General features: G+C 42.3%; 1 protein-coding gene across 2 annotated transcripts; it reads right to left on the bottom strand.

Moving 5' to 3' along the window:
- Positions 1-10,190: 10,190 nt before the first annotated feature.
- Positions 10,191-17,830, bottom strand: tbx2b (T-box transcription factor 2b). 2 transcript variants are annotated; one of them, XM_028044832.1, is made up of 7 exons: positions 17,438-17,830; positions 16,414-16,681; positions 15,214-15,366; positions 14,037-14,113; positions 13,744-13,913; positions 12,451-13,034; positions 10,191-11,933 (listed from the first exon to the last, which is right to left on the bottom strand). In XM_028044832.1, exons 1-7 carry the CDS (start codon positions 17,794-17,796, stop codon positions 11,484-11,486), a joined length of 2,061 nt encoding a protein of 686 aa, XP_027900633.1. In that variant the 5' UTR covers positions 17,797-17,830; the 3' UTR covers positions 10,191-11,483. The 2 variants fall into 2 exon arrangements, with proteins under 2 accessions (XP_027900633.1, XP_027900634.1); XM_028044833.1 differs by having other exon boundaries at positions 15,214-15,360.
- Between the last annotated feature and the right edge of the window lie 9,074 nt (positions 17,831-26,904).

Here is a 26,904-nt window from a genome sequence, read left to right as displayed (position 1 = left end):
GACCAGGCAGACATGTGACCTGGTTACTCCACTCAGCCGGCAGAGTGGAAGCTGTTTCTCAGACCTCCCAGGAAGGATCCTCTCACCTTTTCCCTTCTTGCTTGAATCATGAGATCACCGAGGCCCTGAGTCTGGTTTGTTGTGTCTGAGTGGAGGAATGTCTCTGAAACATGCGAATATAGAAGCATTACAGCTTTAAATCTGAGATGACTGGTTTCTGACCATAAATATGAGATAAAATGGGGTTTCAGAGAGACTCATTTACAAACCTGACATACCTATCACTTCTAATCTACTGGTTTCACCAGGCGCTCCTTCAATGCCAAAGGTCTCAATCAGCGCCAATCCTCCACCACTACAACATTTCTGTCTCTAAGTCCCAGCTTCTCCGACAGTATTTCTGTTTTTCTTTTTGAAACACTCGGCTTCTGGTGGGCCTAAAACTCCCCCTGTAGTTGGACTTTGGTCACTGTTTCAGTCTCTGAGCTAAATTAAAACCAGCAGCATATATTTGCCTGTGATATTTGTGACAAAGACAAGCTCCTCTGAAATCTTCTTTGCTGTTTGCTTGAGGGGTCATTAAAGTTCAAAGGGATTGTGGGATTGTTAGGATCTATGTTTTTTGCCCCCATCATCCCAGTGAGATCCTGCCAGCTTTGCTCTGTTGCTAGCAGTAAAGACTGGGCAGCCATTCATCATGTTGCACTTCCCTGTATCTCTGCTTTTAATTGAGTGTGAGTGACCAGTTAGCGGTCATCTAAAATGCATTTAAAATGGACTTTCTGAGGGCCTGCTTGTGTGAAACAAAGAAATCCCTTTGAGAATCTCACAGGAGAAACTCAGATGGTATCAACATGTAACAATAAAAGTGGGTATGTTATCCAACTACCATATCTTTTTACTAACACCGTAAAAGTAACAGTATCAGTTTCTCTGTGCACTGAGAAACTGGAAAATAATGAAACATGTGATGCAGATTTTCAAACATTTCAGGGGCATTAGACTCCATGTGTTCAGTTGTTTCCAGACTCTTGATTATTTTGTCTCTTGGTTTATTTTTCAACACATGGCAGTGACCAAGAGTAAAAATAGTTTCCTTTTCCAAGTCCCACTGAAAGAAGAAGTCACATAATTAGAACTTAAAGAATAGGAATTTTCAGTTAATTGGTGTTAAATTTTCAGTTCACATTGTTGTGAGAATGTTTGCCCCTTCATGATCTCTTATTCTTTTACATGTCAAAAAACTTCTGTGTTTCAGAACCTCAAACCAGTTTAAATATTAGTCAAAGATAACATATAAACACAAAATGCAGTTTTTAAAGGAAGAATAAAATAAAAATCTACATGGATCTGTGTGAAAAAGTGATTGATACATTTTTTATTGTGGTTTATCATAACTGAGTTCACTGTTTCACTTAGACAAATTGTGTACAGTACACCAAAAGATCCTCGAAAAGTTGACATTCATGACAGAGATCCAAGGAAATTCAGGAAATAATACAAAAAATAAGACAGGAGATCTATGAATTACTTTCAATGTCACTTCTAAAGCTTTGGGACTCCAGTGAGCCTCAACGAGAGCCGCTATCAATCCACACATGGTTGAAACATGGGATAATGGTGAAGCTGCCCAACAGGCTGGTTGACCAAAGAGTTCAGCTATGACTCGTCCAAGAGGGCACAAAAGACTCACAGTAACATCCAAAGAACTGCAGGCCTCACCTGTCTCAGTTCAGGTCAGAGGTCATGCCTCCACCATCATAAAGAGACATGGCAAAGAGGACCTTCGTGGCACAGTTCCAAAATGAAAACCACAGAATGTCTCAGTTTTTCCAGAACACATCTTGATGATTCCCAAAACGTCTGGGAAAACATTCTGTGGACTGACAAGACAAAAGCTGAATTCTTTGGAAGACGTGTATCCCTGACATATGGAGTAAAAGTGACAAGGCATTTCAGAAAAATAACATCATACCAGGAGTAAAGCATGATGGTGGTAGTGTGATGGGCTGGGGCTGTTTTGCTGCTTCAAGATGTGGAAGACTTGATGTGATAAATGGAACCATAAATTCTGCTGAAGGAAAACATCTGGCCATCTGTTGGTGACCTCAAGATGAAACCAACCTGGGTTCTGCAGCAGGATAATGATCCACAACAGAAGGAAATCACTTTTTCACACAAGGTCATGTTTGGATTATTTTACCCTTGATAATGAAAACCTGTATTTACAACTGCATTGTATGTTTACTTGTGCTCTCTTAGACTGAAATTTAAATTGGTCTGATGTTCTGAAACACTGAAGTGTCACAAACATGAGAAATAGGGAATTGTGGAAGGGGTCCAACAGTTTTTCTCACCACTGTTTTGGTTTGATTTATTCCACTTGTGATGCCGCCTCTCATAAAGGTTTTGAACTTTGTGGTGGTTTATTGTATCATGTTGAAAGTGGCAATCAATGATAAAGGGATGGACATGTTCAGCATCAACATGACAGTGGTTCTTAATTAATGCCCATTGGTACTAATATTGTCATGTTTCTACTCCACATTTCTACCATAACTTTTGAATTTTGAAGCTGAAGAGGACCAGCAGTGTTTTATTCAGTATGCTGTTGTTTTATGTTGTTGAGCCTCAGTTTCCTGTTCTCAGCTGAGAGGAATGACACATGCTGCGGTCTCCTGCTACTGTAGTCCGTCTGATTCAAGGTCTTGTGTTCTTCAGAGATTGTATTCTTCATATTTTGGTAGGAAAAGTGGATACTTCTGCTGGAGGAGAACAGTAGAAGTCACTGACCTGTGTTCTCAAAAATAATGAAAACAGAAATTCTGTCCAAATCTGTTAATTTATACCAGTTCATATTCACAGTGTATTGTCTCAAGACACTTCATCAAAAATGTACATTCAATCAAATCAATTTGATTCTCAGTCAAGTAATCAATTTCAATTCATCCTTGTTATATGAAGCAATGCAGTCAAGTTTAGTTTATCATTCAAATAGTGAAACGTTTTCCTTCCCTGCAGATTCAGATTCCCAGCAGATTGCATCCAGCAGCCTTTGCTCCTCCTGCATGAATGTAGCGACAGGGGAAAAGAAAACTCCCCTTTAACAAGAAGAAACCTCCAGCAGAACCTGGCTCAATGAGCGGCCTGCCATGACCAACTGGAGATTTTTCACACGCAAAAATTGAAACAAAACACAGAAGCACTGATCCAGGTGTACTTTCCATGTTGAAGGAAAGAAAAAGTTGATAACAGCAGTGGCTCCTTTAGTGAGAACAGATAAGAGATCAACCTTGAGCTGGATTTGGAGCTCAGAGGGCACAAACAGTCAGTCATAGTGAAACCTCAGCAACAGCTCTGTCTAGGACAGAGAAAAGGTTAAACATCGCAAAAGAGGATCAAGTGTATCATCTATGTATCAAGTGTATCAAGGAGAATGTTGAGTTGTTGGCAGCAGTAGATCAACCCATATTCTCCTCCAGAACAGTGTCACAACCTAACAGTAAAAAACAGGGGATATAAAGGTCAAAGTTGAAATGACAGGAAATAATACAAAATTGGGGAGAAGCAAAGAAGTGATCAGTTTGTCCTCCAGCAGCCTAAGCTTATAGTAGCACTACAGAGAAGGTAGTTCAAGATTATCTGACGAGAATTAACTGCACACACACACACATGCACCCCCCCGCACATGCCACACACACACACACACACACAAGATGAAAATAAGTCACAAAATACATTGTGATTTATATATAAACCTCCAACGTTTTTTCAGCCAATGGGCTCAGCTTCAGTTCCCTCATCAGTATGATGCTCCTCACAGAGAGAGACGGCTGTCAGCTGCTGCTTTGCCTCGGTTCTCACTCCTCCCATCTTTGCTCCCAGCAGACAGACTTCAGGACTTATTAACAGATCTTCCTCAATACTTAAACATAATCAGTCTTATAGTTTTTCCCAAAACCTCTTAACTTCTAGACATGTCTGCCACATATGCATCAGAGTTTCTTGCTTTCTACAGTCCTGCTAATACAATTGTGACACAGTTTTATGTGGCTTTTTTCAGTTACATATCTTTGATGGAAAATCTTTATCTATATGATTTTATATTTCACACATTTAGAAAAAGTTACTCTTATATTGCTATTGTTCAAAGGTGACTTGTTTCCTTAAACCTTGTTCCCATTGTTGTTTGACTTTAACTTTAACAATATTACCACAGAATGTCCAATCTTTTAAAATGTGCTATTCAGGTTATCATCTGATGCTATTGTATCAGGACAGGATTGTTACATATTCAGGATGTTTTTAACCCAGCAGGGTTTTGTATTAATCCATGCTTTGAAGAGTTGATACCACTAAACAAATAGTTTTGGACTTTTTTTCTGATGCACTTTAGCTATGTAACACTTGTCAGAGGACTCATTGAAACAAAAGTGCAGTGCTTATATCAACAATATGCCCAAGAAATCAATTCTTGGATATTTCACAGGGTCACTTTACCAGAGACCAACAGAGAACGCACCAGTTTTACCAGTCAGCTCCCAGTTTAAAGCTCCAACTGGCTGCATCACCTGTAAACTGTCTTTGTTCTGAAAAACAGAACAAAGACAGCTGAAGAAGCTGAAGCTGAAGAGGCAAATGTTGTCTGATCTTCCTGAAGAGTCGGGGGTTTGTGTCTGGTTCCCTCTCAGCTTCTTGACTCGGTCCACATAACCATTCATCATTACAGACAGTGTTAGTCTAATCTCCGCTCACTCAGTGTCAGCTCTGTGTGTGGGGCCAGGGCCATTACAGCAAATAATTTCTACCTGGTTACATGCACTTATTCCATATAACTCCTTTTTTTGCCCCCTTAAACGCTTCCTTGACGATTCCAGCCTCTCTGCCTGGACACCCAACAGGCTCCTACTGTGTTTGAAATCTGGTCTTGCGGTTGTTGCTGCCATTTTATCTAAGTCAGAGAAAGGCGCCGGCTTCAACACAGTCTGCCACGGTTTCCTTTTGCAGTAACGAGTGTCAAAATGGAGGCTACCCAGTCTGGGCCTCTGGAACCACTTCATTAGTCGTCTCACAGTGTTTGGCTTGGCTATGATTTACTGCTTTTCCCTTCAACATCTCCCAGTTTATAATTTATCTTCAGAGCAGCTCATAAGAGGATGAACCATAGTCTTAACATAAAAGTTTTTTCTTCATGTTTTTTCATCAGTCATGGTCATATGGTGTTAAAACAACTCAACTGCTCAGAGTTGTTGGAAATTTTAGATAAATTTATATGTAATTTATATTTCTATATTAGAATGTGTCACTTCTAAGAAACATTGAGAGATTCCACATTTCTTTAGCTTTACTTGTTCTTTATTTAGAGTGTAAAAATCAATAAGGGCTCCACACCCCTGAAGGATTGATTGCTATGTTTGTCAGCAGGTCAAACATGTTGCAGTAAAATATGTTGTAACTCATTGCATGTTCACAATAATGTAGAATAACATTTGCTTGTGCTGGTGTAAGGTGGAGTTTGTTAATTTGCGTCTCCAGACAGGAGAATAAATGTAACTACTTCTGACATAATTTGGCCGAAACATCATGAAGTAAAAACTTCATGATGAATACTGATACCTCAAGTATAAGATTTTATTATACTGTGTGGATGATCATAATTTCCATCTATAATGTTAGAAAATTTAGTAACTCCAAATATTAGGAAAAGTCATTAATGACAGTAAGATCATTAAGACAAAGGAGTTAATACTGTTTTCTTGCTGAATATTTACTTCATTAATATCTGATTTTGGAATTATTGATGAAACCGTCACAGCAACATTTTTGTTAGTTTAAAATATTTGTAATTTATTTGTAAAATATTTCCATAAATGATTGTTTGGTTAGTGTATGTTGCTGGGTTTCTTAAAAGTGTTGAAATCTACACAAAACCTACTTTAGAACATTTGCCTGGAAAAAACAAAAATAATCAATGAATTAATTTATGTCTTTGCATATATTTTATTTGGGTAGATTTTACTCCTTGTAGAAATGATGTAAGTTAACCTGCTGGTTAACATTGGAATTAGTTCAATTCCTGCCAGCTAATTGTGCCGCTGATCAGCACGACTCGGACCAGGAAGCTTCAGCATTAGAGCTTCTTTAAACTGGAAGCAAACGTCAAATGTTTGCATTAAATCAAACAATGATCTAATGACTGTTTTCGTTTCATCAAGTTAATGTACTGATTTCTAAACACAGCATATCACATCTCAGCGTTCCGGGTCAGTACTGGACGCCGGAAGATGGAAAGGAAGAATATTAAATTTGAATCAAAATGTTTCGACTTCCTCCCACCCCCCAAAATAAAGTAGTTAATTTAACTTTTATTTAACATTACATTTGCAAACTAAAATACTTTAGTCGAATTTAAAGATTTTAAATAGCTATTAATATCCTCCAAAATGTATTTTAATGGAGCAAATATTATTCATCATTTTGTATGTATTATATAAAACTACAGAAATTAAAGTAAGTAAGCCTGCCATCTAGTGGCGGTAGAGGTGAGCGGCACCATCCTTAGAGTAAAGTTCAGAAACATGAATTAGCTTTAAGAACCTGATTCTTAAAGCTTTAAGAACCCTCCCGACCCCGTTAGGGGTCGGGAGGGTTGCTGGTGCCCATCTCCAGCTACGTTCCGGGCGAGAGGCGGGGTACACCCTGGACAGGTCGCCAGTCTGTCGCAGGGCAACACAGAGACATACAGGACAAACAACCATGCACACACACACTCACACCTAGGGAGAATTTAGAGAAACCAATTGACCTGACAGTCATGTTTTTGGACTGTGGGAGGAAGCCGGAGTACCCGGATGCACAGGGAGAACATGCAAACTCCATGCAGAAAGACCCCGGCCGGGAATCGAACCCAGGACCTTCTTGCTGCAAGGCAACAGTGCTACCAACTGCGCCACTGTGCAGCCCTCCTACAAGAACAAACAATTATTATTTTGTATATAAACATAGAAACATTTAATGCTGCAGCTCGCCCCAACAGCTGAATTTCTCTCTCTGCAGCCCATCAAACTCCGCTTGTTTTCTTTCTTGGATTCGGAGTCATACACCGATATGAGGGCAAACAATGAACCTAGTGAACTAGGAGGAATGTTTCGCAGGAAATGAACGGTATAAAAGTCGTTCTTTTGCTCTCGGCTCGTTTTCTGCCTTTGTGTCCAGGAGGGGGCGACCAGCCTGCATGCTTGCTCTCATCCTGCACCTTAATATCCAAGACAAACAAACAAATAAAGAGAATTGGATTTAAAAACATGCACAACGTTTGCTGAACACAAATTCAGCAAGTTTGGAATCTGCTCCTTCTGATTCCCACCTAAACTGGGACTGCGGACCACGTGACCTCTGGCTGTTTCTGAGGTGTTTTATTAGATCTGCTTTCGTTAGAACTGTTCCCTCAAAGCTGTGTGTGCTTTTTTCATTAACACCCCCAACTTTTATCTGACAAGAGGGAAATGTTGCGCTGTCTGGCTTTGTTTATCATATTGTTTGTGAGAAATGAACTCCCCAAAACTGTTACAGTGAGGTAACAGGCTGAGTATTTCAGCCCTCCTCTTCCTCCTGTCTGCCAGCCCCAGCCGGAGCACAGCGGGCTGTGATTGGCTCCTGGCTGCTCAGCTCTGGACCAGTGTCAGGGCTGCACCTGAAGCCAGCAGCCAATGGGTTGGCTGCCCTGCCAGCCTGACGGACTGAGCATTCTGCAGAGCTGCAGCACAACAACACTCCTACAGGGACCAGGCACGTTTTCCCCGCTCATGAAGCGCCGTGAGGCCCTTCATGTTGTAATAGTTCCCTCTGAGTCACAGACAGATACATCCGAGAAGCTTTGAGCAACTTTACAGCAAATCAGGAACTAATTCTGGTGTTTAGATGCCGTGTCAAGTTTAAGGTCATTATGCGTAGAAGGTTCAGATTTTAGTCCATTCAGCTCTTTCGTTTCCTCTTCTTGTATTATAACCTCCGGAGCCGAACACAAAGCAGACAAATCCAGGTGAAATTAAAGCAGATCTGAGCAGTAAAGTCTAGAGAAACACAAAACAGCTAAAGCTTCAATTTAACAAAGACATCACATAACTCCTGTTGAGACTAGCCATTCCAACTCTTCTTCCAGTTCCACGCTTTACAGTAAACAAGCCAGACTGCGCGAGGACCCAATATTCAGCTTCCCAAAATACCGAGTTGCCACATAAAAATCATCCTATAAAAATTTGTAGTCGGGTTTTGTTGATTTGGTCATTTCATTTTGGACATAAATAAATGAATGTAAAATAAATGTAAATTGTAATTACTTATCAAAGATATAAATATATCTGAGCTCCGGACCATCTGATTTCTAAGTCCCAAATATGGCAGCTACAAATACAACGAAATGCAAAAAGAAGAAGATATCAAATATAAAATACATCTAAAGGTAAATCTGTCAAACAAAATGTTCATTTCTGCTGCAAGCATTTTCCCATCACATATAAAAAAATAATAGATGCAATCTCAAATTTATTAGATTAGAAACGGACCTAAACATGTTGATAGAGAAGAAATGTAATACTTATCAGAAGTAGGCTATTGCAAACTTAATAACAAATAAATAAATAAATAAATGGGAAAAATAATTGAAGTGCTTTATATTATTGTGTTAAATTCCAGCTTCCTCTAATGAAGCAACGCCTCCAGTGACAGGAGAATTATGATTTAACACTGGTTGCTGGGAATGTGGCTCAGGCCATCAGAGATGCTCCTCCGTTTTCACGCTGCCCCAAACAGGGACAAAATAAATGCGCTGTTCGTCTTCTGCGCCAAAACGAACTGCGCAGCTTCACCTGCTGCCCTGCAAGCGCTCAGACAACAACATGGAGCCGCACCGATCATTTCACAAGTTGTGAATAATCCTGGCCTTTTTACCCCACGCCGTCACCAGTCATTAGTTATGATCCACGGGGCCTCCACGGGAGCCTATTGATCACCCATTGACTGATTGATTTAGACAAATACTTTTCTCTCCCGGAGCGCCAGGTCCAGTCGCTCTGCTCGTTAATTGAAGATAACAGAGTGACAACAATGGCCCCCGTGATTGAATGAGAGTTTTGTAATTGTCCCTGCAGAAAGAAAAGAAAATGAAGAAGAAGAAGAAGAAGGGGAGGAGGAGAGGATGATGGGTAGAGGGGGGAGGAGGGATTCTCTAATTAGGAAGCGGGGTGGTTTGTAGGCTGTGGCCGGCAGGCAGGCGACAGGCGCCGGGTCCCGGACAAAAGGCTGTCTGCTGCCCCATAGTCCCCCTGACACACACACACACACGCACACACACCCAACACACACCCACACACACACTGCTGCGTCATGCTCCCGCACAGGACTGACACACACAGTTCACACCAAAGAGTTCAGAGAAGCCGGCCGGCTGAAACTCGGTCTAATCATGTTTGTGTCGCTGAGTTCAGCTGCAGACATCACACTCTGCTAATGAAGAGCTCCATTATTATCATCAGGATTATTTATTTTCATTTTCCCACTGGACAGACTGGGAGTTTGTTCCCACACCAGGTCCCCACTTCACACTGAAACACTTGGACTTTGTCGTCCGGCTGCAGAGGATGTGTGAGAGAGTTTCCTATAAATACAGACATTACTCGACGCTTTCTAAAAATACAAGCGTGCACACAATAGTGAAGGAAGTGCTGATTGATTGTGAGCGAAACAGTGAAAATAGACCTGGATGACGTCACACACCTAACATAGACTGCAGAATAAGCGCAGGACATTTGTGTTCTCTTTCTTTTGTTCATGTTGAACGTGACAGGCCAAATGATGACGAGGGTGAGGATGAAAATACCGACCAATCAGCTGCTGCATTAACGCAAAATCATCTGATTATTGACCATTCAAACCACGTATTTTACATGTAGATCGATACTTTGAATCATGCATACATAAGCCGTATATTTCTTTTCAAATTCAACAAACCACTTTAAAAATTCAACTTTCTCTTTTCATGTGACCGGCAGATGGCGCCATGGCACCACCTGCTTTTGCGTGAAAGCTCTGCGCGAGTTCCTGCCTGGCATCATTTAAAGTTACTCGCAAAATTTCTGCCAATATTTCCTCTAACCAAACATCAGGATAAAAACAATAAAAATGATGGAAGCTTTAATCACAACGATTTTTTTTATTGAAAGTGTGAGACAACTCAAAAAAAGAGGAAAACCAGCATAAACAAGACAGTTCCATCTTTAAATAAATTCATGAGCATGAATGTTGCGCACATAAGAGGAACTCCTGACTTTATTGAAATAACCTGAGGTGAGTTTTTTTTTTCCTTCTTTGAATCCTTACGGATTTCTTTCTCGTTCCTCTCTGTTTGTTTGTGGATGTGGACAAAAACATGGCACACTCATCTCCTAAAATAATATTACAATTTAAAAAAAATTGCGATACTCCATACAGTTATTTGTTTTTTTTCCAAACCAACAAGCGCTAAATATCTCCAATTTACAGTATATGTTCATTTAGCATAGGGAGGTGAGGGTCAACGAGAAGGGGGATCAGGAACGACAAAAAAAAAAACTATATATACACGCTAATATACAGCATTGAATAAATTAATACCAATTGCATATTCTTGATCTTAGATTTATTTACAGAAAATTTTAATTACATAAATAGTTCAGCAAGAATATTTCTGGCATGAAATGATGAGCGGTTAGTCTCTGTCAGACGGAATTTTCACCTTCCATCCCTTTTTGTGAAATAAGCAGACCTGCCGTCATGAGGCTCCTGTTCCAGGGTCGGTTTTGCAAAAAATAAAAAATAAAAGAGAGAGAGAGAGAGAAACAAAACAAAACAAAACAACCCCCCCCAAAAAAAAACAATATATTAAAAAAAAAAAAAAGCTGGATGCTGAAAGCTTCAAATGCTCCATATATGTGCGTGCCCCTCTGGGCCCCTCCAGGCCCCTCTGTGGTTTATCCTAACATGACCACATGTCAAAGCTACTCTCTGCTCCACGTCCTGGAACGTAAGTGGTTAACTTTTTGATAAGATATTTAATTTCTATTGCTGTAATTTCGTATTTTTCAAATCATTCTGAGCTCATGTAAAAAAGCATGATGATGTACCTGGTGGGTTTGGGCAGAGGGTGTCAAACAGCAGGACTCAGTGGTTGTGGTGAAAATGTCTTAGAGAGATTTTCTCTGTAAACCAGTCAGCACGGTAGGAAACCTTCAATACTTGTGAAGTAAAAAAAAAAAAAGAAAAAAGATTTCTTATAATGACAGACTATATCTTTGTGTACCCGCAGCTTTGTTCTGAAAATATTTTTGTAATTAGCCTTCATAGACTCTCGTCTGTCAAACCTCTCATGTCAGTGTCTGTGATGTGCTGTACAGGACATATGCACCCAAAGTTCTCTGGTAGTCTTGACCCCAGACACAAAGTCCTCATCACTTTGGAGAGTCTGCAGTGGGAGAGGGTTCCCGCTGGCCCTCCAGGCCACTGACCAGTCTCTGAATGCTCTGCAGCTCGTTTACAGAGTCCTTCATGGAGGTTTTGGGAGAGGCCACCCTTCCACCCAATCCCCCTGTCTTATGGTTGCTGTGGTGATCTGGGGCCGGGCTGCTCTCCCTGCTGCCAGGTTTGGATGACTCGTTGCCCAGGCTGAGGCCGCTGGGCAGGCCGGTAGTGAGGAGGCTGGAGCTCTGGGCCAGCGACACGGGGAGCTGGTAGGGGTTGAAGCGTAGGCGGGGACGGGACGAGCCCAGGAAGGGATTTCTGGAGAGCGGGCTGGAGGTGCTGGTCGCAGGGAGCGCTGAGGCCGAAGCTGCAGCTGCTGCAGCTGCCATGTAGGTGTACGGATACGGGAAAAGACCTCCAAAAGGAGGCATGGGGATGCCCTGCAACACACAAGAGGAACAACTTAGAGAAACCTTCAGACAGATCTCATTCACTGCAGGAATTTACAAGGCAGGGCTGGTGTGACACCAAAGTGGTAAGCATCTTTATCTTCTGAGCAATGTATTATTTTTATTTTTATTATTATCCTCAGTGATCTATTCTAAAAAACCCCAACAAAAAACATGTCTTTATGAGTAGACTTCTGGTAAACTCTTCTAAATTAACAATAAATTACTTAGGAGTTCTACACGCTTCATGCATTTTACTGCTCATTCTTACAACCTTAACTTGAAAGAGAAGGGAAAAAAACCTGCTGATTCATGGTAGGTTAGTTCCTGGCATGTGAAGAACTGTGCAAAATGAGGTCAGAATAAACGGTAAGGTGCCTCAGAAGGGAAAATCTAGCCTGACTACACTCAGGTCCAAGCTCTCTGCTTGGATCTGCTTTGCTGCTGTCAGATAGTCTGATAAAGCTTACAGAGGTGCAACGTTTTTGGTCTGTGTGATCCTCCTTACCTGAGAGGCAAGCATGTGCTGAGACAGATGGAAGGGGAAAGGGTTAGGAGTTCCTCCTGTGCCCTGGGCAGAGAGGCTGCCGTTTTCCAAACCACTTGCTCCTGAAACAGAGGCCAATAGATGCCCCATTCCCATAGCAGAAAAGGCTCCAGGGGCCATAGCAAACTGGCCGGGATGAAACAAAAGCGGCGATCCGGTGCTCAGGGGGTTAAAGAACTGCTGACTGTGGAGCCCAGACAGAGCCAGGCTTTGTAGGTGACCTGGGCTGAAGTGCGAGGGGCTCTCAGTTTGGACCACTAGAGGGGAGAATGTGTCCTTAGTGGCAGCCGTGCCTCCAGCCTCAGCGTCCTTAGTCAACACCTCTGTGGTGTCCTTCCTGTGCCTGCTCTCTGCTTTGTCCTTCTCTAGGTTCCTTATACTGAATATGGATTCATCCTTCTTCTCAGCACTGGGCCGGTCCCTCACACGCTCCTCACACCTGGAGCTGTAAGGGGACACAGGTTCAGTCCCTGGGCTGTTGGAGCCTGTGCAGCGCTCGTCCTGCTGCTCCAGCTCCTGCTCACTGTCCGTGAGCGTTTTCTCATCTGAAACACAGAAAGTGGGAAGATGTATTAGTCCAGTTCCCCACCGAGCAAATGAGCAGAGTATTAAAAACAACCAGACATCTGGTAAATTTCAAAGGTTGCTCTCAAAATGAACGGCTTGCCTACTTACACTATATAGCCTGGATTAAAAATCCATGGGGTTTTAAAGTTTGTGGTGTGTATTTTTAATTTACCTGGGCTAAAAATAAATGTGTTTTGTTTCTAATGAAAAAAATAAAGCAATGGAATTAGGCACAGATTTTAGCTATTAAAGATTTATGCATTTAGTGTCAAAAAATGTGTCACAAATATGCTGAAAAAATGAGGTCTGGAGGAAAAGAGAGAAAAAAGTTTTATAGATTTTTTCAAAAGTTCAAAAACAGAGTTTTAAAATACAAACTCGATCTTTTCATCGTCATATGTCTGTACGCACTAGGTGCACTCAAAGTTAACAACAACAACTACTACTACTACTACTACTACTATTATTATTATTACAACATTATTACGTTGTTGTTGTTCCCGCCGGTAAATACCAACTTTCTTATAAAATAGCTGAATTATGAGAGACAGAATATAATCCAATTAGTCAACATAACACTGGACTGAAGGTTCGGATTCAGTAATTCATCCACAATGATTAATATTGCTGTCCTGCTCATCCAGGGCCGCCAGACAAACAGACCAACAGCAGGCTAATATTTCTCACCTCGGCTGGGCCTGCTGAACCTTAGCGGGCTGGTGCTGGCGCCCAGCGGGGAGTGGACTGCATCCCGGCCGGCCTGAGGCTCGCTAGAGGAGGCGTCCGAATCCGCGCCCTCCCGGTCCGCTTTGCATTGGTCCTCATACATCCGCAGCGAAGGCATGGTCAACTGTTTCCTGTAAATAATAATAATAATAATAATAATAATAATAATAATAATAATAATAATAATAATAATAATACAGTAAGGGGGACGCGCATGCGCACACGCACTCATTTAGCAGGTGTTGGTTCCGTACCTTTTCTCTCTCCTGCCGTTGCCCGTGTCTCTGAATCCTTTAGCGAAAGGGTTGTTGTCAATTTTCAGCTGCGTTATCTGCCCAAAAAGCACAAACAAGAACATGTTTATTACATTCAGCCTACAGTTAAATGAAGCACAGTTGGTTCCACCAGCTGGTTCTTATTGAAGGAAAACGGCTGGGATTAACACAGGCCGAGAGCAGGGCAGCAGCCACTGCTGCCCTGGATTTGCATTATTAATAAAGGTGTAAAATGGGGGCGTTATTCTTATCGGCCCCCAGAGAGAAATTCTACTACGAAATATTCTTTATGGGCCTTGACGAGTCTTTGATCGTCAGCAGGGAAAATGGTGCCATACTGGAACAAATGATTAGTATCACAATAATTAATAACGCGATTTGGATCGCAGTTGCGAATGCCTTCTGAACCAGACCGGGTCTGTGTCGACCTATGACCGGACACGGAGCAGAAAAAAAAATCAGTTTTTTTTTTCGGGGCTCCTGGAGGCCCTCAGAGCTCAGCTAATAAAACGCTTCCGGCATTTTTCAGTCGGAACAGACAGAATGTCCAGCAGCTCTCGTCTGTCCTGGACCTCTAATCGATGGTGACTCTTTACCACAAACTTTTACAAAGAACCCCCCACGGTCCTCCAGAAACACACCTCGATTCCACCCGTCCGGACACAAACCCAAATTACCCTCTCGACTAGAGATAAAGGCGCACAAAGTGAGCTCCGAAATGACAGTAATGTTATAAATAAATAAATAAATAAATAAATAAATAAATAAATAAATAAATAAATAAATTCTAACTGATTCTACTTGAAGCCAAAAATGAACCAAACACTTTTTTGTAATATTTATTCGACCAATTTGTTTATTATACATCTTAGCCTTCCGTTATGCGTCCATGCCGGCAGGGAACACGCGGCCAAGACCCTGTGAGATAAATCTTCTCCACACACAAATCCAAGCAATTAAAAAAAGCAAGTGGAACATGGGAGTCCTAAGCAGGAAAATTAGGCGACCTACAAAATCAGATTAAGTCTTCAGGGTTTTTGGCGGCGGTGGCGGGGGGAGGGGAGGTGGATGCATGCAGGACATTTATTATGCAAACCATTGCGGCCATATTAGTGGCCGCCGGCGGACGTTGCAGGCTGCAGCCGCAGCGGCTCACCTTGTCGTTCTGGTAGGCCGTCACCGCCACGAACTCAGTCTCTGGGAACACGTAGGTTCTGAAGGTGCTGTAGGGCAGCTTCAGGATGTCGTTGGCCCGCACTATGTGGAACCTGGGCTGGTACTTGTGCATGGAGTTCAGGATGGTCTGGACCAACACACACAAAGAAGCACAGCTTTGGCGTAAATATCGGAGCATGACTGAGGCTAAATGTGCAGAGCTGGATCATCCAGCGCGCTGTTATAATTACTGGCCACATAACACTTGTCTGTAATTAGTTCAGGGTAAAGGGACAGAAGCAGAGCAGGCCACACATGTTGTCATAAGCGATCAGAACCACACGAGGGGAAAAAAATTATATATTTAAATTTTTAGTGGGGGGAAAAAATCCATTGAAATTATAGATATTTAGCTAGAATTTTGGAAATTATTTCGACGATTATTTTAAAAATAATAATCGTGATATTTGACATCAAATATTTAGAAGTTTTAAATAAAACCAGCAATAAATGTGAAATATATTATGCTAATTTTGTAGAATATTTCCAAACAACACAGGCACATTTAAACGCGTGAACACAAAGGTCCTGCAGCAGCTTTCATAACGACTGTTTGCTCCTGCAGCCTGGACTCTTTAAAACATTTTATTCGAATAAAATACACCGTACAGGCATCATATTAGTAGGTTGACATATTATAATATATTATTAGGTAACAGGCTTCTTTGCCTTTCGCACACATTTCATTTCGTTTGTCTCTGACCCGATTCGACAACACACCACCTAATCCCGCTAACACTCGGCCCAGATCTTTTTTTCTCTTTCCTTTTCTTCCTCCCAGCGGCGGCAGCAAGGATCCGAGGAGCCGCCGAGCAGGAGCAGGAAAACACAGCCGCATGAATAATCTCTGTCAACAGACTTGGACTCATGTGGACAAGCGGAGAATATTTGAATTTGGATTTTGAAGAACTTTTGTTTGATTTTTAGATTTAGAATAGTTTCGTAATGAAGCAATGTCCTAGCTGTTACTCCCCTCGCTGACATTTTTTTCTTCTTTGACCCACTTTCCAAATCATAAAACTGTTTCCTGACCTAAACTTCACCACTAACACCATTACGTCCAGCCCAAACTCCCACGTGCGCACATAAAACGAATAATTCCACCAAGCCAGCCACTTTCACGCTGATTTAGGCTACTTACAAATCCGTGCTTGTCCGAAATGTTGTTGGTCAGCTTGAGTTTGTGGAAGGCAACAGGCTTGGCCATCCACTGCTCGCCGGTGGCCGGGCTATCCGGGTGGATGTACATCCTCTTGGGCATCTCCGGGTCGGCCTTGCCCGCAACCATCCAGCGAGAGTTGTGGAACTTGTAGCGGCAGTCGTCCGCCGCCACGATGTCCATCAGCAGGATGTATTTGGCTTTTTTATCTAGGCCGTTTATCCGCACCTTGAACGGGGGAAACATCCTTCTGCAGAGGAGAAACAGGGGAAGTCACCGCGGCGCTTCGACGCAGTGGAGAGGACGCAGGAAAACCACAGCAGCTGTCCCATTTGATTTTATTACAGAGAAAAATCCACAGTGTGTCTGTTCATCTCTCTCTTTCTGTGCGTGCGTGTGCGTGTGTGTGTTTGAGTGTGTTGTCCAGCAGTGTATTTATGAGCACACTGCTTCACCTCCCTGCGTTTTGAAGTGACAGCCTGTTTATAAAAGCCAGAAGCTCTGCTGTCTCCATGAATGCAGTTTGAAAGATAAAACCCGATAAAAGCTCAGAACACAATCCCCCCAAAATACCGCAAATCTGCACTCTGAACCCTGGAAGGGCGAAATTAGACTGTGTTTTTAAAATAAGACATAGTTTTAGCCCCACGAAGCTAACATTACAAAAACAAAACTAAACTAAAAAAAAACAAAAAAAACAAACAAACAAACAAACAAACAAAAAAAAACAGAACAGAAACTACATTTAAAGCAGTACGTTTTGGGGTAATTTGAGCCAAATCTGTTGTGTTCTTCAAATGCTCTCTTGGTTTGGATTCTGGTTATTACCAGCAGCTCAGACTAACCATCTGTTGGTGAAGGCCTAACGCAGCATTTACTGTTTGCTGCCAGCTTAAATCTGACAAGTTGTAGTATTTGTTTATTTTTGTCTTACGACTAAACGACTTTTCTATAGGAAAACTGAGACTCGGTTTGAGGATTGATTAGAACTCGGAGGACTTCTTACCTTCCAGACTTAGTAATAACCATCTCCGTTCCGAGTTTATGAAACTGGTCCCAAAGATCCTTGGCTTCCAGGGTTACTTTTGGGTCGTCATCCACTTCCTCCTCGGGCTCCAGGCTCTTCATGCTGCGCAGATGTGCCGCCTGATGGTGGCTGAGGGCCGGGTGGAGTCCAGCCTCCGCCGCCCCGGCCAGGCCGTGCTCCGGGATAGGCTTGGTGAGCGCCCCGGGAGGAAGGCTGAGCGCCGGGAAGAAGGAAGGCTGCGCGGCCGCTAGAAAGGCGGACATGGGGAAGTCGGTCGGCCGGTGTGGGTGGAAAGGGTGATAAGCCATCGCAGTCCCTGTGAAAACTGGATCTCTCATCGGTGCATCCACAAAAAGCGAAGTGAAAAAACGATGGATGTTTTAGTGGTATCTCCGCCCCGACCCGGAGCCAGTGTAGCTCTGCGCTTCGACGGCAGATAATTTCTTTAAAGCGGCGCAGACGGCTGCAGCCTCTTGCCAAAACACTCGACGTGTTGTCGGGTAGAAAAAACCAGACCAGAGTTGCTGCTGATGTCTTTTTTCCTCCTTCGGTTCCTCGGCTGCGTCCTTCAGTGTCGGCGGCGCTGTGACGGCTCAGCCCGGCTGCGCTATGTCTCCTCTACTTCAGTCATTCCACCCTGACTGAAGAGATGTGGCCCTGTTCACTGCTGATCTGTTACTATCTCACATGTCCTTCCTGCCTCCATCCCCAGCACTAATGAACCAAGCCCCTTTGATTGCTGATTTTACGCTTTCTGGACCAATTGTGGGCCCCTATAGGCGTGGTTCTGACAGCTCCGGCCAGACTCTAGGAGAGGAGAGGAGGAGGGGTGGAGGGGCAAGAAGGTGTCGGAAGCATTAGCAGTAAGAAAACATGTCAACAGAATAAAATATTAACCAATGACAGGAAAGATCGGGAAATCCCACCCCCATTTCCAAGCCAAACACCGGGTCAGCCCTCAGTGCTTGGCCGGTGGAGGCATCATCTCTCTCGGCTTGCGTTTTTACAACGTCGCCTCCGGAAAAAAAAGCAACCTGTCCGCAGACTCATTGTCTACATACTCACCTCTGAGCAGGAGAACAGCTCCGCTGCTTCACAGTCAGTGTTTCAGAACAGGAAATCCTCGACTCGCAGCTATCTGAGCATTCCGGAGAGACTGATCTCCCAGAATCGCTGCTCTCCGCAGCCGCTCTCCATATTAACACACACTGTAGTTATTGGTCGGCTGTTTATTGCGCTTAGGGTGGATTTGCTTCACACTGTGCCGGGTAGGGTTAGCTATGCCTCGCCTCAAACATCCCCAGCCTCTTCGGGGAGAGAGCAGCTCAGCCTGGCCGTGTTTCCTGGTCAAGGTGTCGGGGAGGCAGCAGCAGCAGCAGCAGCAGCAGCAGCAGCAGCAGCGGTGCACTGAGGGCTGGAAGAGGCACAAGCTGCGTTAAAAAAGAAAAAAAAAGAGGAAACGAAAAGATTCACGATGAATATAGTCTGAGAGAAAATTCAGGGAGGAAGAAAGCGGTGAGTGTCCACTTCAGTGAAATTCTTCCTTGTTTAGCAGCTGAAAGTTTATTGAACTTCTCTTGTATTCTAGACCATTTTTTTGTGATTGGACTTGTGTTGTCGTCGCTCAGCGTCGCGCTGATGTTTCCTTCTGCGTCGCTTCTACTTCCACATCAAACAGGCGCGGCGATGACATGATTTAGTGCTGAGTGGGATCCGACAACAGGCCGTGGCAGCGCGGGGTCTCCGGCGGCTTAGATCCGGTTAAACGGTGCGGACTGTGCGGGGATGGCTCTCCCGCTCTCACCGGCCTCCGGACGCCCTGCTCCGCCGAGCCTCCGCAGGAACAGAGCCGCTCCGCGCCGCGCCGCGCTGCGGCTCCTGCTGAACTCGGACTCGGGTTGTTACAAGACGCCCGGCGCCGGTCGGCTAACGCACCGCAACGAGAACAATCTCCTGTCTCTTTGTATTTACCCTGAAGTGTTGCATGTGCGAGCCCCTCCGGCCCCCTCTGCTGCCTCATCTGCGGCTCCGCTCCACTTCTCCGCCTCGGTCATGACTCGGTGTCAGATGTGAGCTGTCTTTTTTTTCTTTTCTTTTTCTTTTCGTTCTTTTCGGAGAAGCAGCTGCTCTGCTCGGGCCACAGGCGTCACTTAGAAAACAAAAACAGAAACAAAAAGTGATCCTGTCCCTGAATGAGACAGTCAGGCGGCTGCGTGTTTCCTATGAAGGCTGGAAGTGAGCCGCGTCTCTGCCGCTTCCGCTGACAGCCGCTAAAAAAAAAACAAAAAACAAAAAACACCCTGTCATTGGCTCCAAAAAGTGTTTTGAATATTATCAATATATTTACAGCTCAAATTAGCACCTTAGTGTTATTTTGTATCCAAACGAATTGTTCTTTATATTTCGCCGCCTTATTACAGAAATGTGCAAATAATAATAATAACAAAACTGAAAAAGTGCGTGAAAAGGGGCAACACTAAATATTCACTCCTCTTAAAAATGCTGCAGCAGTTCATGAACGCGTGATGCGGGCGCAGGAGTTGTTTGCACATCTCCACCGTGGTACACACTTGTTGCTCGGATTTTTCCAGGTTTCTGGAGCCACGTACAGCGTGCGGGCCGGACAGCGGCTTCCAGCAGAGCCAGACCTGCCTGGGTGGGAGCAGGGCTGCGAGTGAGAGCACGAGGATGGGCTGAAAAATTATTTCTCTCATCCCTGATCGAGAATGCATGGCACATAAAATCCCATTAGAGCGTAAAATATATCTAAGGAGGTTTCCTTTCACTTCTCTCTGAGTTAGGCCGCACCTGCCCGCTGAGAGGAGAACCTTCAGACCTGCTGGGATGGCAGGGATGAAGGAGCAGCTGACTTTTGTTGTTTTAAAAGCTGACCAGAGCTTCACTGAGAGGTTACAAATGAGCAACACATGGAGAGGGGCTAACGGTTTTTCTGCCGCAAAACTCAGCTGGATAATTGTATCAACAATGCTGGTGCAAATTAGTCACCATTTATTTGTTCTATGCCCTCAAACGGCAGAGAAATCTCCATTACGCGCGATTTAAAAGTCATTAAGTCGAAGGAGGACTGCTGGTAATTCTCGGGGCTGTGCGCTGACAGATTAACACATCCTCTGTGTTGGGGATTAATGGAAGCAGACAGTAAATATGCTTCTTAGACCCGCTCTTTGGGCACATGTGGGAGCTGGTTGTGTCCAACAGAAAAGCAGAAATGGGGAAAACAAACTAACTTTCTGAGACTGTTGTCCCTGATAGTAAACAATAAAACACAGGGAATTATCATGAATTACCGCTGAGAATGAGCTTTTTTTTTTTTTTTGGAAGGTTGAATGTGAGACATCAGATGTTGCTGCAGTTGGAGCTCATATTGAAAGAAAATTAGCTGCTTGCGTGATGCTTTTCATACAGGAAGTTGACAGAAGCTTTTGCGTGAGTGTCCTTGATTTGCCCGCTCAATACAGCTCAGTGCGGCTGCAGATGTGGAAATGCGCGTAAAAAGCGCCTCCAGTCTACATCAGCGGCCCCTGGATCAACGATCCGGGCCCAAGACGCTCTAATTACAATATGACCGGATGGTTTTGCGCCATATTCGTCCATAAACGAGTATTGTTGTGTTGTTCCTCTCCTAGACATTGTTCCCTTCTTCCTTTCATCTCTCCATCTTCTCCTCCCATCTCCCTACATCATCTCTCTGGCTATATTTAGCGGCTAGACTGAGGCCTTGGCGCCAGACCGTTTAAGACCTGTCAAAGTCCCTCATATTTCCCCTTGTCACATGGACCAGCGGCCCTCTCCTCCTCCTTCTCCTCCTTTTCTCTTTTCCTCCTCCTTCTCCCTCCCACTCCACCCATAGCCCTCCTCCCCCTGTCTTCTCCCTTGCTTCATCTCTTCCTCCTCCTCCTGCTGCTCCTGTTCTTTTCTCTGTTTCGTGAAATCAGCTCCAACTTGTGGAAAAGCGCCACTGTTTTTCCTTAAACGAGCGCAAACAGCGTAAAAGAGTTGCTCTGTCTGCGGAACAGTTTTGACGCCTACATGAACCCACTTCCGCAATGATGCAGACATTTTTAGTGAAAGTGGCTTAATGATCCACCTATCTGCTGCGACAGGTGGGTGACCAGGCGGGGGCGCTATGGTGACCCCCCTGACGGAGGTGTGAGGTCGGCCTCAGACAGTCTGAGGAGGTCCGATCAGGTTCAGTGTCACGGAGTGTCAGATAAACTCTGCTCCTTCACACTGAGCGGACCGAGCAGGATTCATTTCAGCTCTCCTCATCACGGCGAGCCTGAACTGAACCCCGAGCTGCAGAAAGGCCCCGCAGGTGGAGGAGTCTGTCCGACATGCTGACAAAAACCCCAAACTAAACAAATCAAAAGACAGACTCTGCGGTTTTCTTTCATAAAAGCCCAACTGATCTTTCTGGATATTAAAAAACACACCAAAAAAAGAAAGAAAGCATCTTTGCAAATATATATATATAAAATGTTTTCCATGAGATTTCTATAGTGATTACTAATTTCATCTGATTTCATATTCATCTTTTCTCGATTTTTTGTTATTGTGTTGTTATATATCCAGTTATTCAACCAGCTGCTCTGCATCCTCAAAAGTGATCCAGAACATTTCGGCCTCTGCGCAACAACTTCTAGAAAAAACAAAAAACAAAACCAAACTAAACAAAAAAATCCTCTACATTCAGTTTCTAACGCGCATTCACCCTCTACTTATGGCTTAATATTACAATTTAGTGCAATGTTCCTTTAAAAAAAAATTTCCGAACGGAAAATCGACCATTAAAATGGTTATAATTTTTAAAATATTGCGTTCCTGCGCATCAGCGAGATATTATGGATTAAAATAATGATAGTAAAATAAATGATTAAAACGACTGGGAGTCCTAACAGCGCTCAGCAAACTGTTTGGAGACGGTTTGGTTTGATTGTTTCCGTTGTAATCATAAAACCTTAGAGCTGACTCAACCTGCTGAAATGTCGTTTTTCTGACTGTCGAAACATAAAAGAACACAAAAAAAAAGTTTTTCTAAATGTGAAAAAATGAAACAATGCGCAACATCGGGCAGCAGCTGGAGTCCGCTGGGCTCATCACTGTGCAGTTATTCACATACACGGACACACGCGCGCGCGCACACACACACACACATACACACAAATAACAGACAAAAAAATCAGGCAGACAGACAGAATTTAAGTTATGTATCCTCCAAATTGATCCTATAATGAAACTTATAATGCAGTTCAGTTTATTATTCTAGCGTTTAAAGTTTTGCTGCTTTTATTTATTTATTTATTTATTTATTTTTTACACATCTGGAGATCGGCGCCTATCATAAATATATGACAGTATAAAATATGTAAACAAACAAAACAAAAAAACAACGTAAAAATAATTTTAATAAAAGCCATGTATTTCTGTGAGTTTCTACTCCAGAAAATAACCTGTTGCTAACTCTAAGGTCAGGGGTCAGCAGCCTGTCTCCCACCGCCCTACTACCAGGTTGCATTGAGCACCAAACTGACTACCTTTAAAAATAAAGCCGTTACTAAGAAAGACTATTTTCAAGCAGCTGGAAGTTTTCTTTATCTTACTATATTCTGAGAATATGAGGAACCACAACATATTGTGTCCAAATTATGGTTTAGGACCAAGGAAAATAGAAAGAGTTTACAACAATCAAAGATGCATTTTAAATGGATGCTTATGAAAACAAATAAGCCTGATTAAAATGATAGAGCAGGAGCTGCTAGTGAACGTTAGCATTAGTGTCACTGAGGAAAGTGGATATACTAACTGTTTCAAAGTAAATTGAAGAGCTTCTAAAACAAACCTTTCCCACAGTCTTTGTACAGACATATTGCTCATTTCTGTCTTATTTGTGGTCAGACTTACTGTGGCCCCAGGAGCCTCAGGAGCCCCTGAAGCAGCACATGCAACTGCAGGTGAGTCTGTGTCCAGCGTGTCCTCGTCGGCCCCTGCAGATGATGTGACCTATGTGGCCCCCTTTCTTCAGACGCCTCTCAGGTGACTGATGTGTTAAAACACAGCGCTTCGTCTCCTGTTGACGGACTCCACACTAAACAACATTTATCTCCCCAGGAACTGGTGAAGACAGATATTCTGTTCAGCAGCGGCGAACGGAAGATCAGCTCTTCCTCTGCAGGTAAGAGCTGATCTGATCTGCCTCAATTCACCCGCCTCACACCTCGACTCGTTTCATTTAAAAAAAAAAAACAGAATTACAAATTACAACAAACAAAAAGACGTGAAAAAAAATAGTAAGAACACGTGGTTATTAACTGCTTCCATATTTGAGTTTCAGCTGGCAGGGTGCTCTGGTTCTGGCTCAGCAGTCCTCTCAGGTGGAGAACATGGAACTGATTGGTCTAAGACTCACAGCAACCGTCTTTCTTTTTTTGTGTTGTTTTTTAAAATGTTTTTAGTCAAAGATATTATTTGCATTGCTTTTTTTTACAAATAAAAATATCCAAAATTCTATAAAATGTTCTATTCAAGTTTGTTTATGTTGCTGCAATTCACAACAAATGTGTGTGTGATGATGTATTTGTCCAGTTTGGTGGAGGATCTTTACAGACTGAAGGAGTAAAACATTTGGACAACAGCAGTCTTATGTTGTGTGTATTGGTTCAGATGATTTTGGCAGATATTGTCTCATGTTGAGCACCAGGACATAATGTAAACATTAAATTCAGAGGTCAAGCTAACATGTTATGGAGATTAAAACACATGCCACTCTGTCACATTAAAAATGTCAGATTCATTCAATCACAACTGCTAGAAAAAAAAATCATTTAGCCATCCTGAGACATTCTTGGTTTATGTGAAGCTGCACATAAAACTGTTACAATATGACTGTTTGTATTTATTTTGATGTTAAATGACTTGATCTCAAAGAACACATTGTTCAGTAACTGCCAGACAATTTCCACCTGTGATATGAAAAAAACAGTTAAATGTAAAACAGAAAAAAAAAAACAACAACGCTACAAGCATAAATGTCCAAATCTTTAAATTGATAAAGTATGTTTGTTAATTTATTTCTGGTGTCCTTGGCAACAGGACAGCATAAGATTCGGGTTATTGCAAGGAGGCCGTCTCTCCTCAGGGAGATGGAGTTCATTATAAACAAAAAAATGTAAATACCAGTAAAATTTGCTACACAATTTCAAGAAGGGTTTTATTATTGTAATTTTGTATTTTTTTATACTTACTTTTATAAAGAATTTTTGACATGGCTTTCTTTTTTTAAAATATAGATAAAAACTGATCTTTTTTTTTTATCATCCCTTTATATAATTTTATTTGATCAGAGGTGGATAGTCAGTAGTTATATTTTCTCAGTTAAATTTACTTGAGTTACTTTTTGGACAAAAAATACTTGTAGCAGCTTTCCTTCACCATACTTTGAACTTTTTCTTGAGTGGTGTCATTATGAAGTATCACCACTGTTACTCGAGTAAAACGTCTGGATCCTCCAACTACTGCGAGTAACTTCATAACTTCACTGAATGAAGAACGAACATTTTTAACCAAAAACAAACCAGACACACATGAACAGAATTAGGTCAAACTTCTGGGTTTTACACAAACCTCCTTATTCTAATGTTTATTTTCTATCTGCTGAGCATTTTATGCCTTCTGGAGCTCAAGAAAACACAGTAAACAATACATACTGTCACTGGAAGCACTTCACCCTGGTCTAACCCCCCTTTCCCCCCCCCCCCCACATATATATATATATATATCTGTTAATTTTTTTTCTTTCTGTTATTTGTTTGAACCATATAAAATTATTCGTCTTTAAAATAGTAGAATTGCACTATATGTATTTGTCTGACTGATTAATTGTTTTTTAAATAGTTGTCCAAGCCAGATAGCCTGGTATACAGAACATGTGATTTTGTGTTTTGGTCAGAGGCAAAGAAAAAAAAAAAGAAGCTTTGTGTACCTATTTCCTAAAGGTATGTTTAGCCCACAACACTGTATGAACAGAAGAACACCATGGCCACTGTAGAACATGGTGTCTGGAGTTATTCTTCTTTAAATGGAACCAGAATTATTTTCAAAGCAGATTAAATTCAGAACAATTCAAAATGTAAGTCAGTTTTGAGCCCAAACCTTTCTGTTTTTACTAGAAAGCTGACATCCATCCATCCATTTTCTGTTCACCCTTGTCCCTAATGGGGTCGGGAGGGTTGCTGGTGCCCATCTCCAGCTACGTTCCGGGCGAGAGGCGGGGTACACCCTGGACAGGTCAGAAAGCTGACAATGAGGAGGAATTTTATTTTTCAGCATCATGAATCGAATGTCACAAAGAAACATGAAGTTGATTATTTAAAACATTTCTTCAAAGCTGTGGAAAATTGTAATTAGATTTTTCCACCTTTTTCCCTCTTTTCCATATTTTCCCTTCTACAAACAAGACTCTTGCTTTATTAAATTGGAGAAATGTCACTAAATGTGGAAAAGGTTTGAAAATGATTTGTCAAAATCTTAACCATTTAAATCTAATAGTTTTACCAGTGGTGTGGAGATTTTGTAGAGGCTGTTGCTGCAGTCAGTCCTGTTCTGACTGATGCTGTGTGTGGTTGGTGTTCAGTGGGCTAACTGTCAGGACCTGGTTCTGTTCAGTCAGGGGTTTCATATAAATGCTCAATCACTAGAATTTAAGAGTTGCGCTAAAACAGACACTTTGGTAATCTTGGAAAATATGCAATGCTTTGAAGGTACAATCACTTACACTTGTTAAAAATAATTAAATGAAGGACAAATATTTAACGGACACAGTATATATGTATATTAGGAAACATGGCTTTAATGTAAACAGTGAAATCTTGTGTATTTATACTGCTACCATTGTGAGAATGTCCCCCATTAAACTAACTTCTGACTTCAAAGTTGTGTTTTCTTCTTGCTGATCATGGGAGTGTGAACTGCAGCAGGAAAACAATCTCACAGCATCTCCTCTCTCTTCAAACCGGTTTGGAAATGACCATTTTCAGATGAACACAAGTTCAGTTTTTATTGAAATGTTGTCATAAAATATCTTTAAGAGACTCTTTCAGATCCTCCATCCTTCCACTGAGGCTCAACTCAAGGTGGCTCTTTAATTTCAGCAGTCTGCTAGCTTTCACCTACATTTGCCTTCAAGTTTGAGTTCAGTGTTACATTCTGTTAAAGTTTGAACAAAGGACTTCTGGGATTTGAAACTGAGCTGATTAAAATAAATAAACAGAGCCTCTTTTTCTGGTTCTTCCAGAACAAAGAGCCAGCACCGGCAGTAAAAAGGCCCTTTAACAACACTTTATGGCCTGTTAAAAATATGGTACTAATTATCTGTTGCACTGTGTGCTGATGGTCACTGCTGTGGTTAAAATGGAAACAACACATTTGGA

This window comes from Xiphophorus couchianus, chromosome 18 (assembly GCF_001444195.1).
Source record: "Xiphophorus couchianus chromosome 18, X_couchianus-1.0, whole genome shotgun sequence".
Classification (NCBI taxonomy): domain Eukaryota; kingdom Metazoa; phylum Chordata; class Actinopteri; order Cyprinodontiformes; family Poeciliidae; genus Xiphophorus; species Xiphophorus couchianus.
This window is presented reverse-complemented; position numbering and strand designations above follow the sequence as displayed.

Bases quoted from the DNA above. Each gene is read 5' to 3' on its own strand.
- tbx2b (XM_028044832.1), bottom strand. From the start codon at position 17,796: ATGAGAGATCCAGTTTTCACAGGGACTGCGATGGCTTATCACCCTTTC. The intron at 13,035-13,743 runs GTGAGAAATATT...TCTGTGTTTCAG, and splicing joins GTTCAGCAGGCCCAGCCGAG to ATGAGAAAACGCTCACGGAC. The intron at 11,934-12,450 runs GTAAGGAGGATC...TGTGTGTTGCAG, and splicing joins AGCACATGCTTGCCTCTCAG to GGCATCCCCATGCCTCCTTT.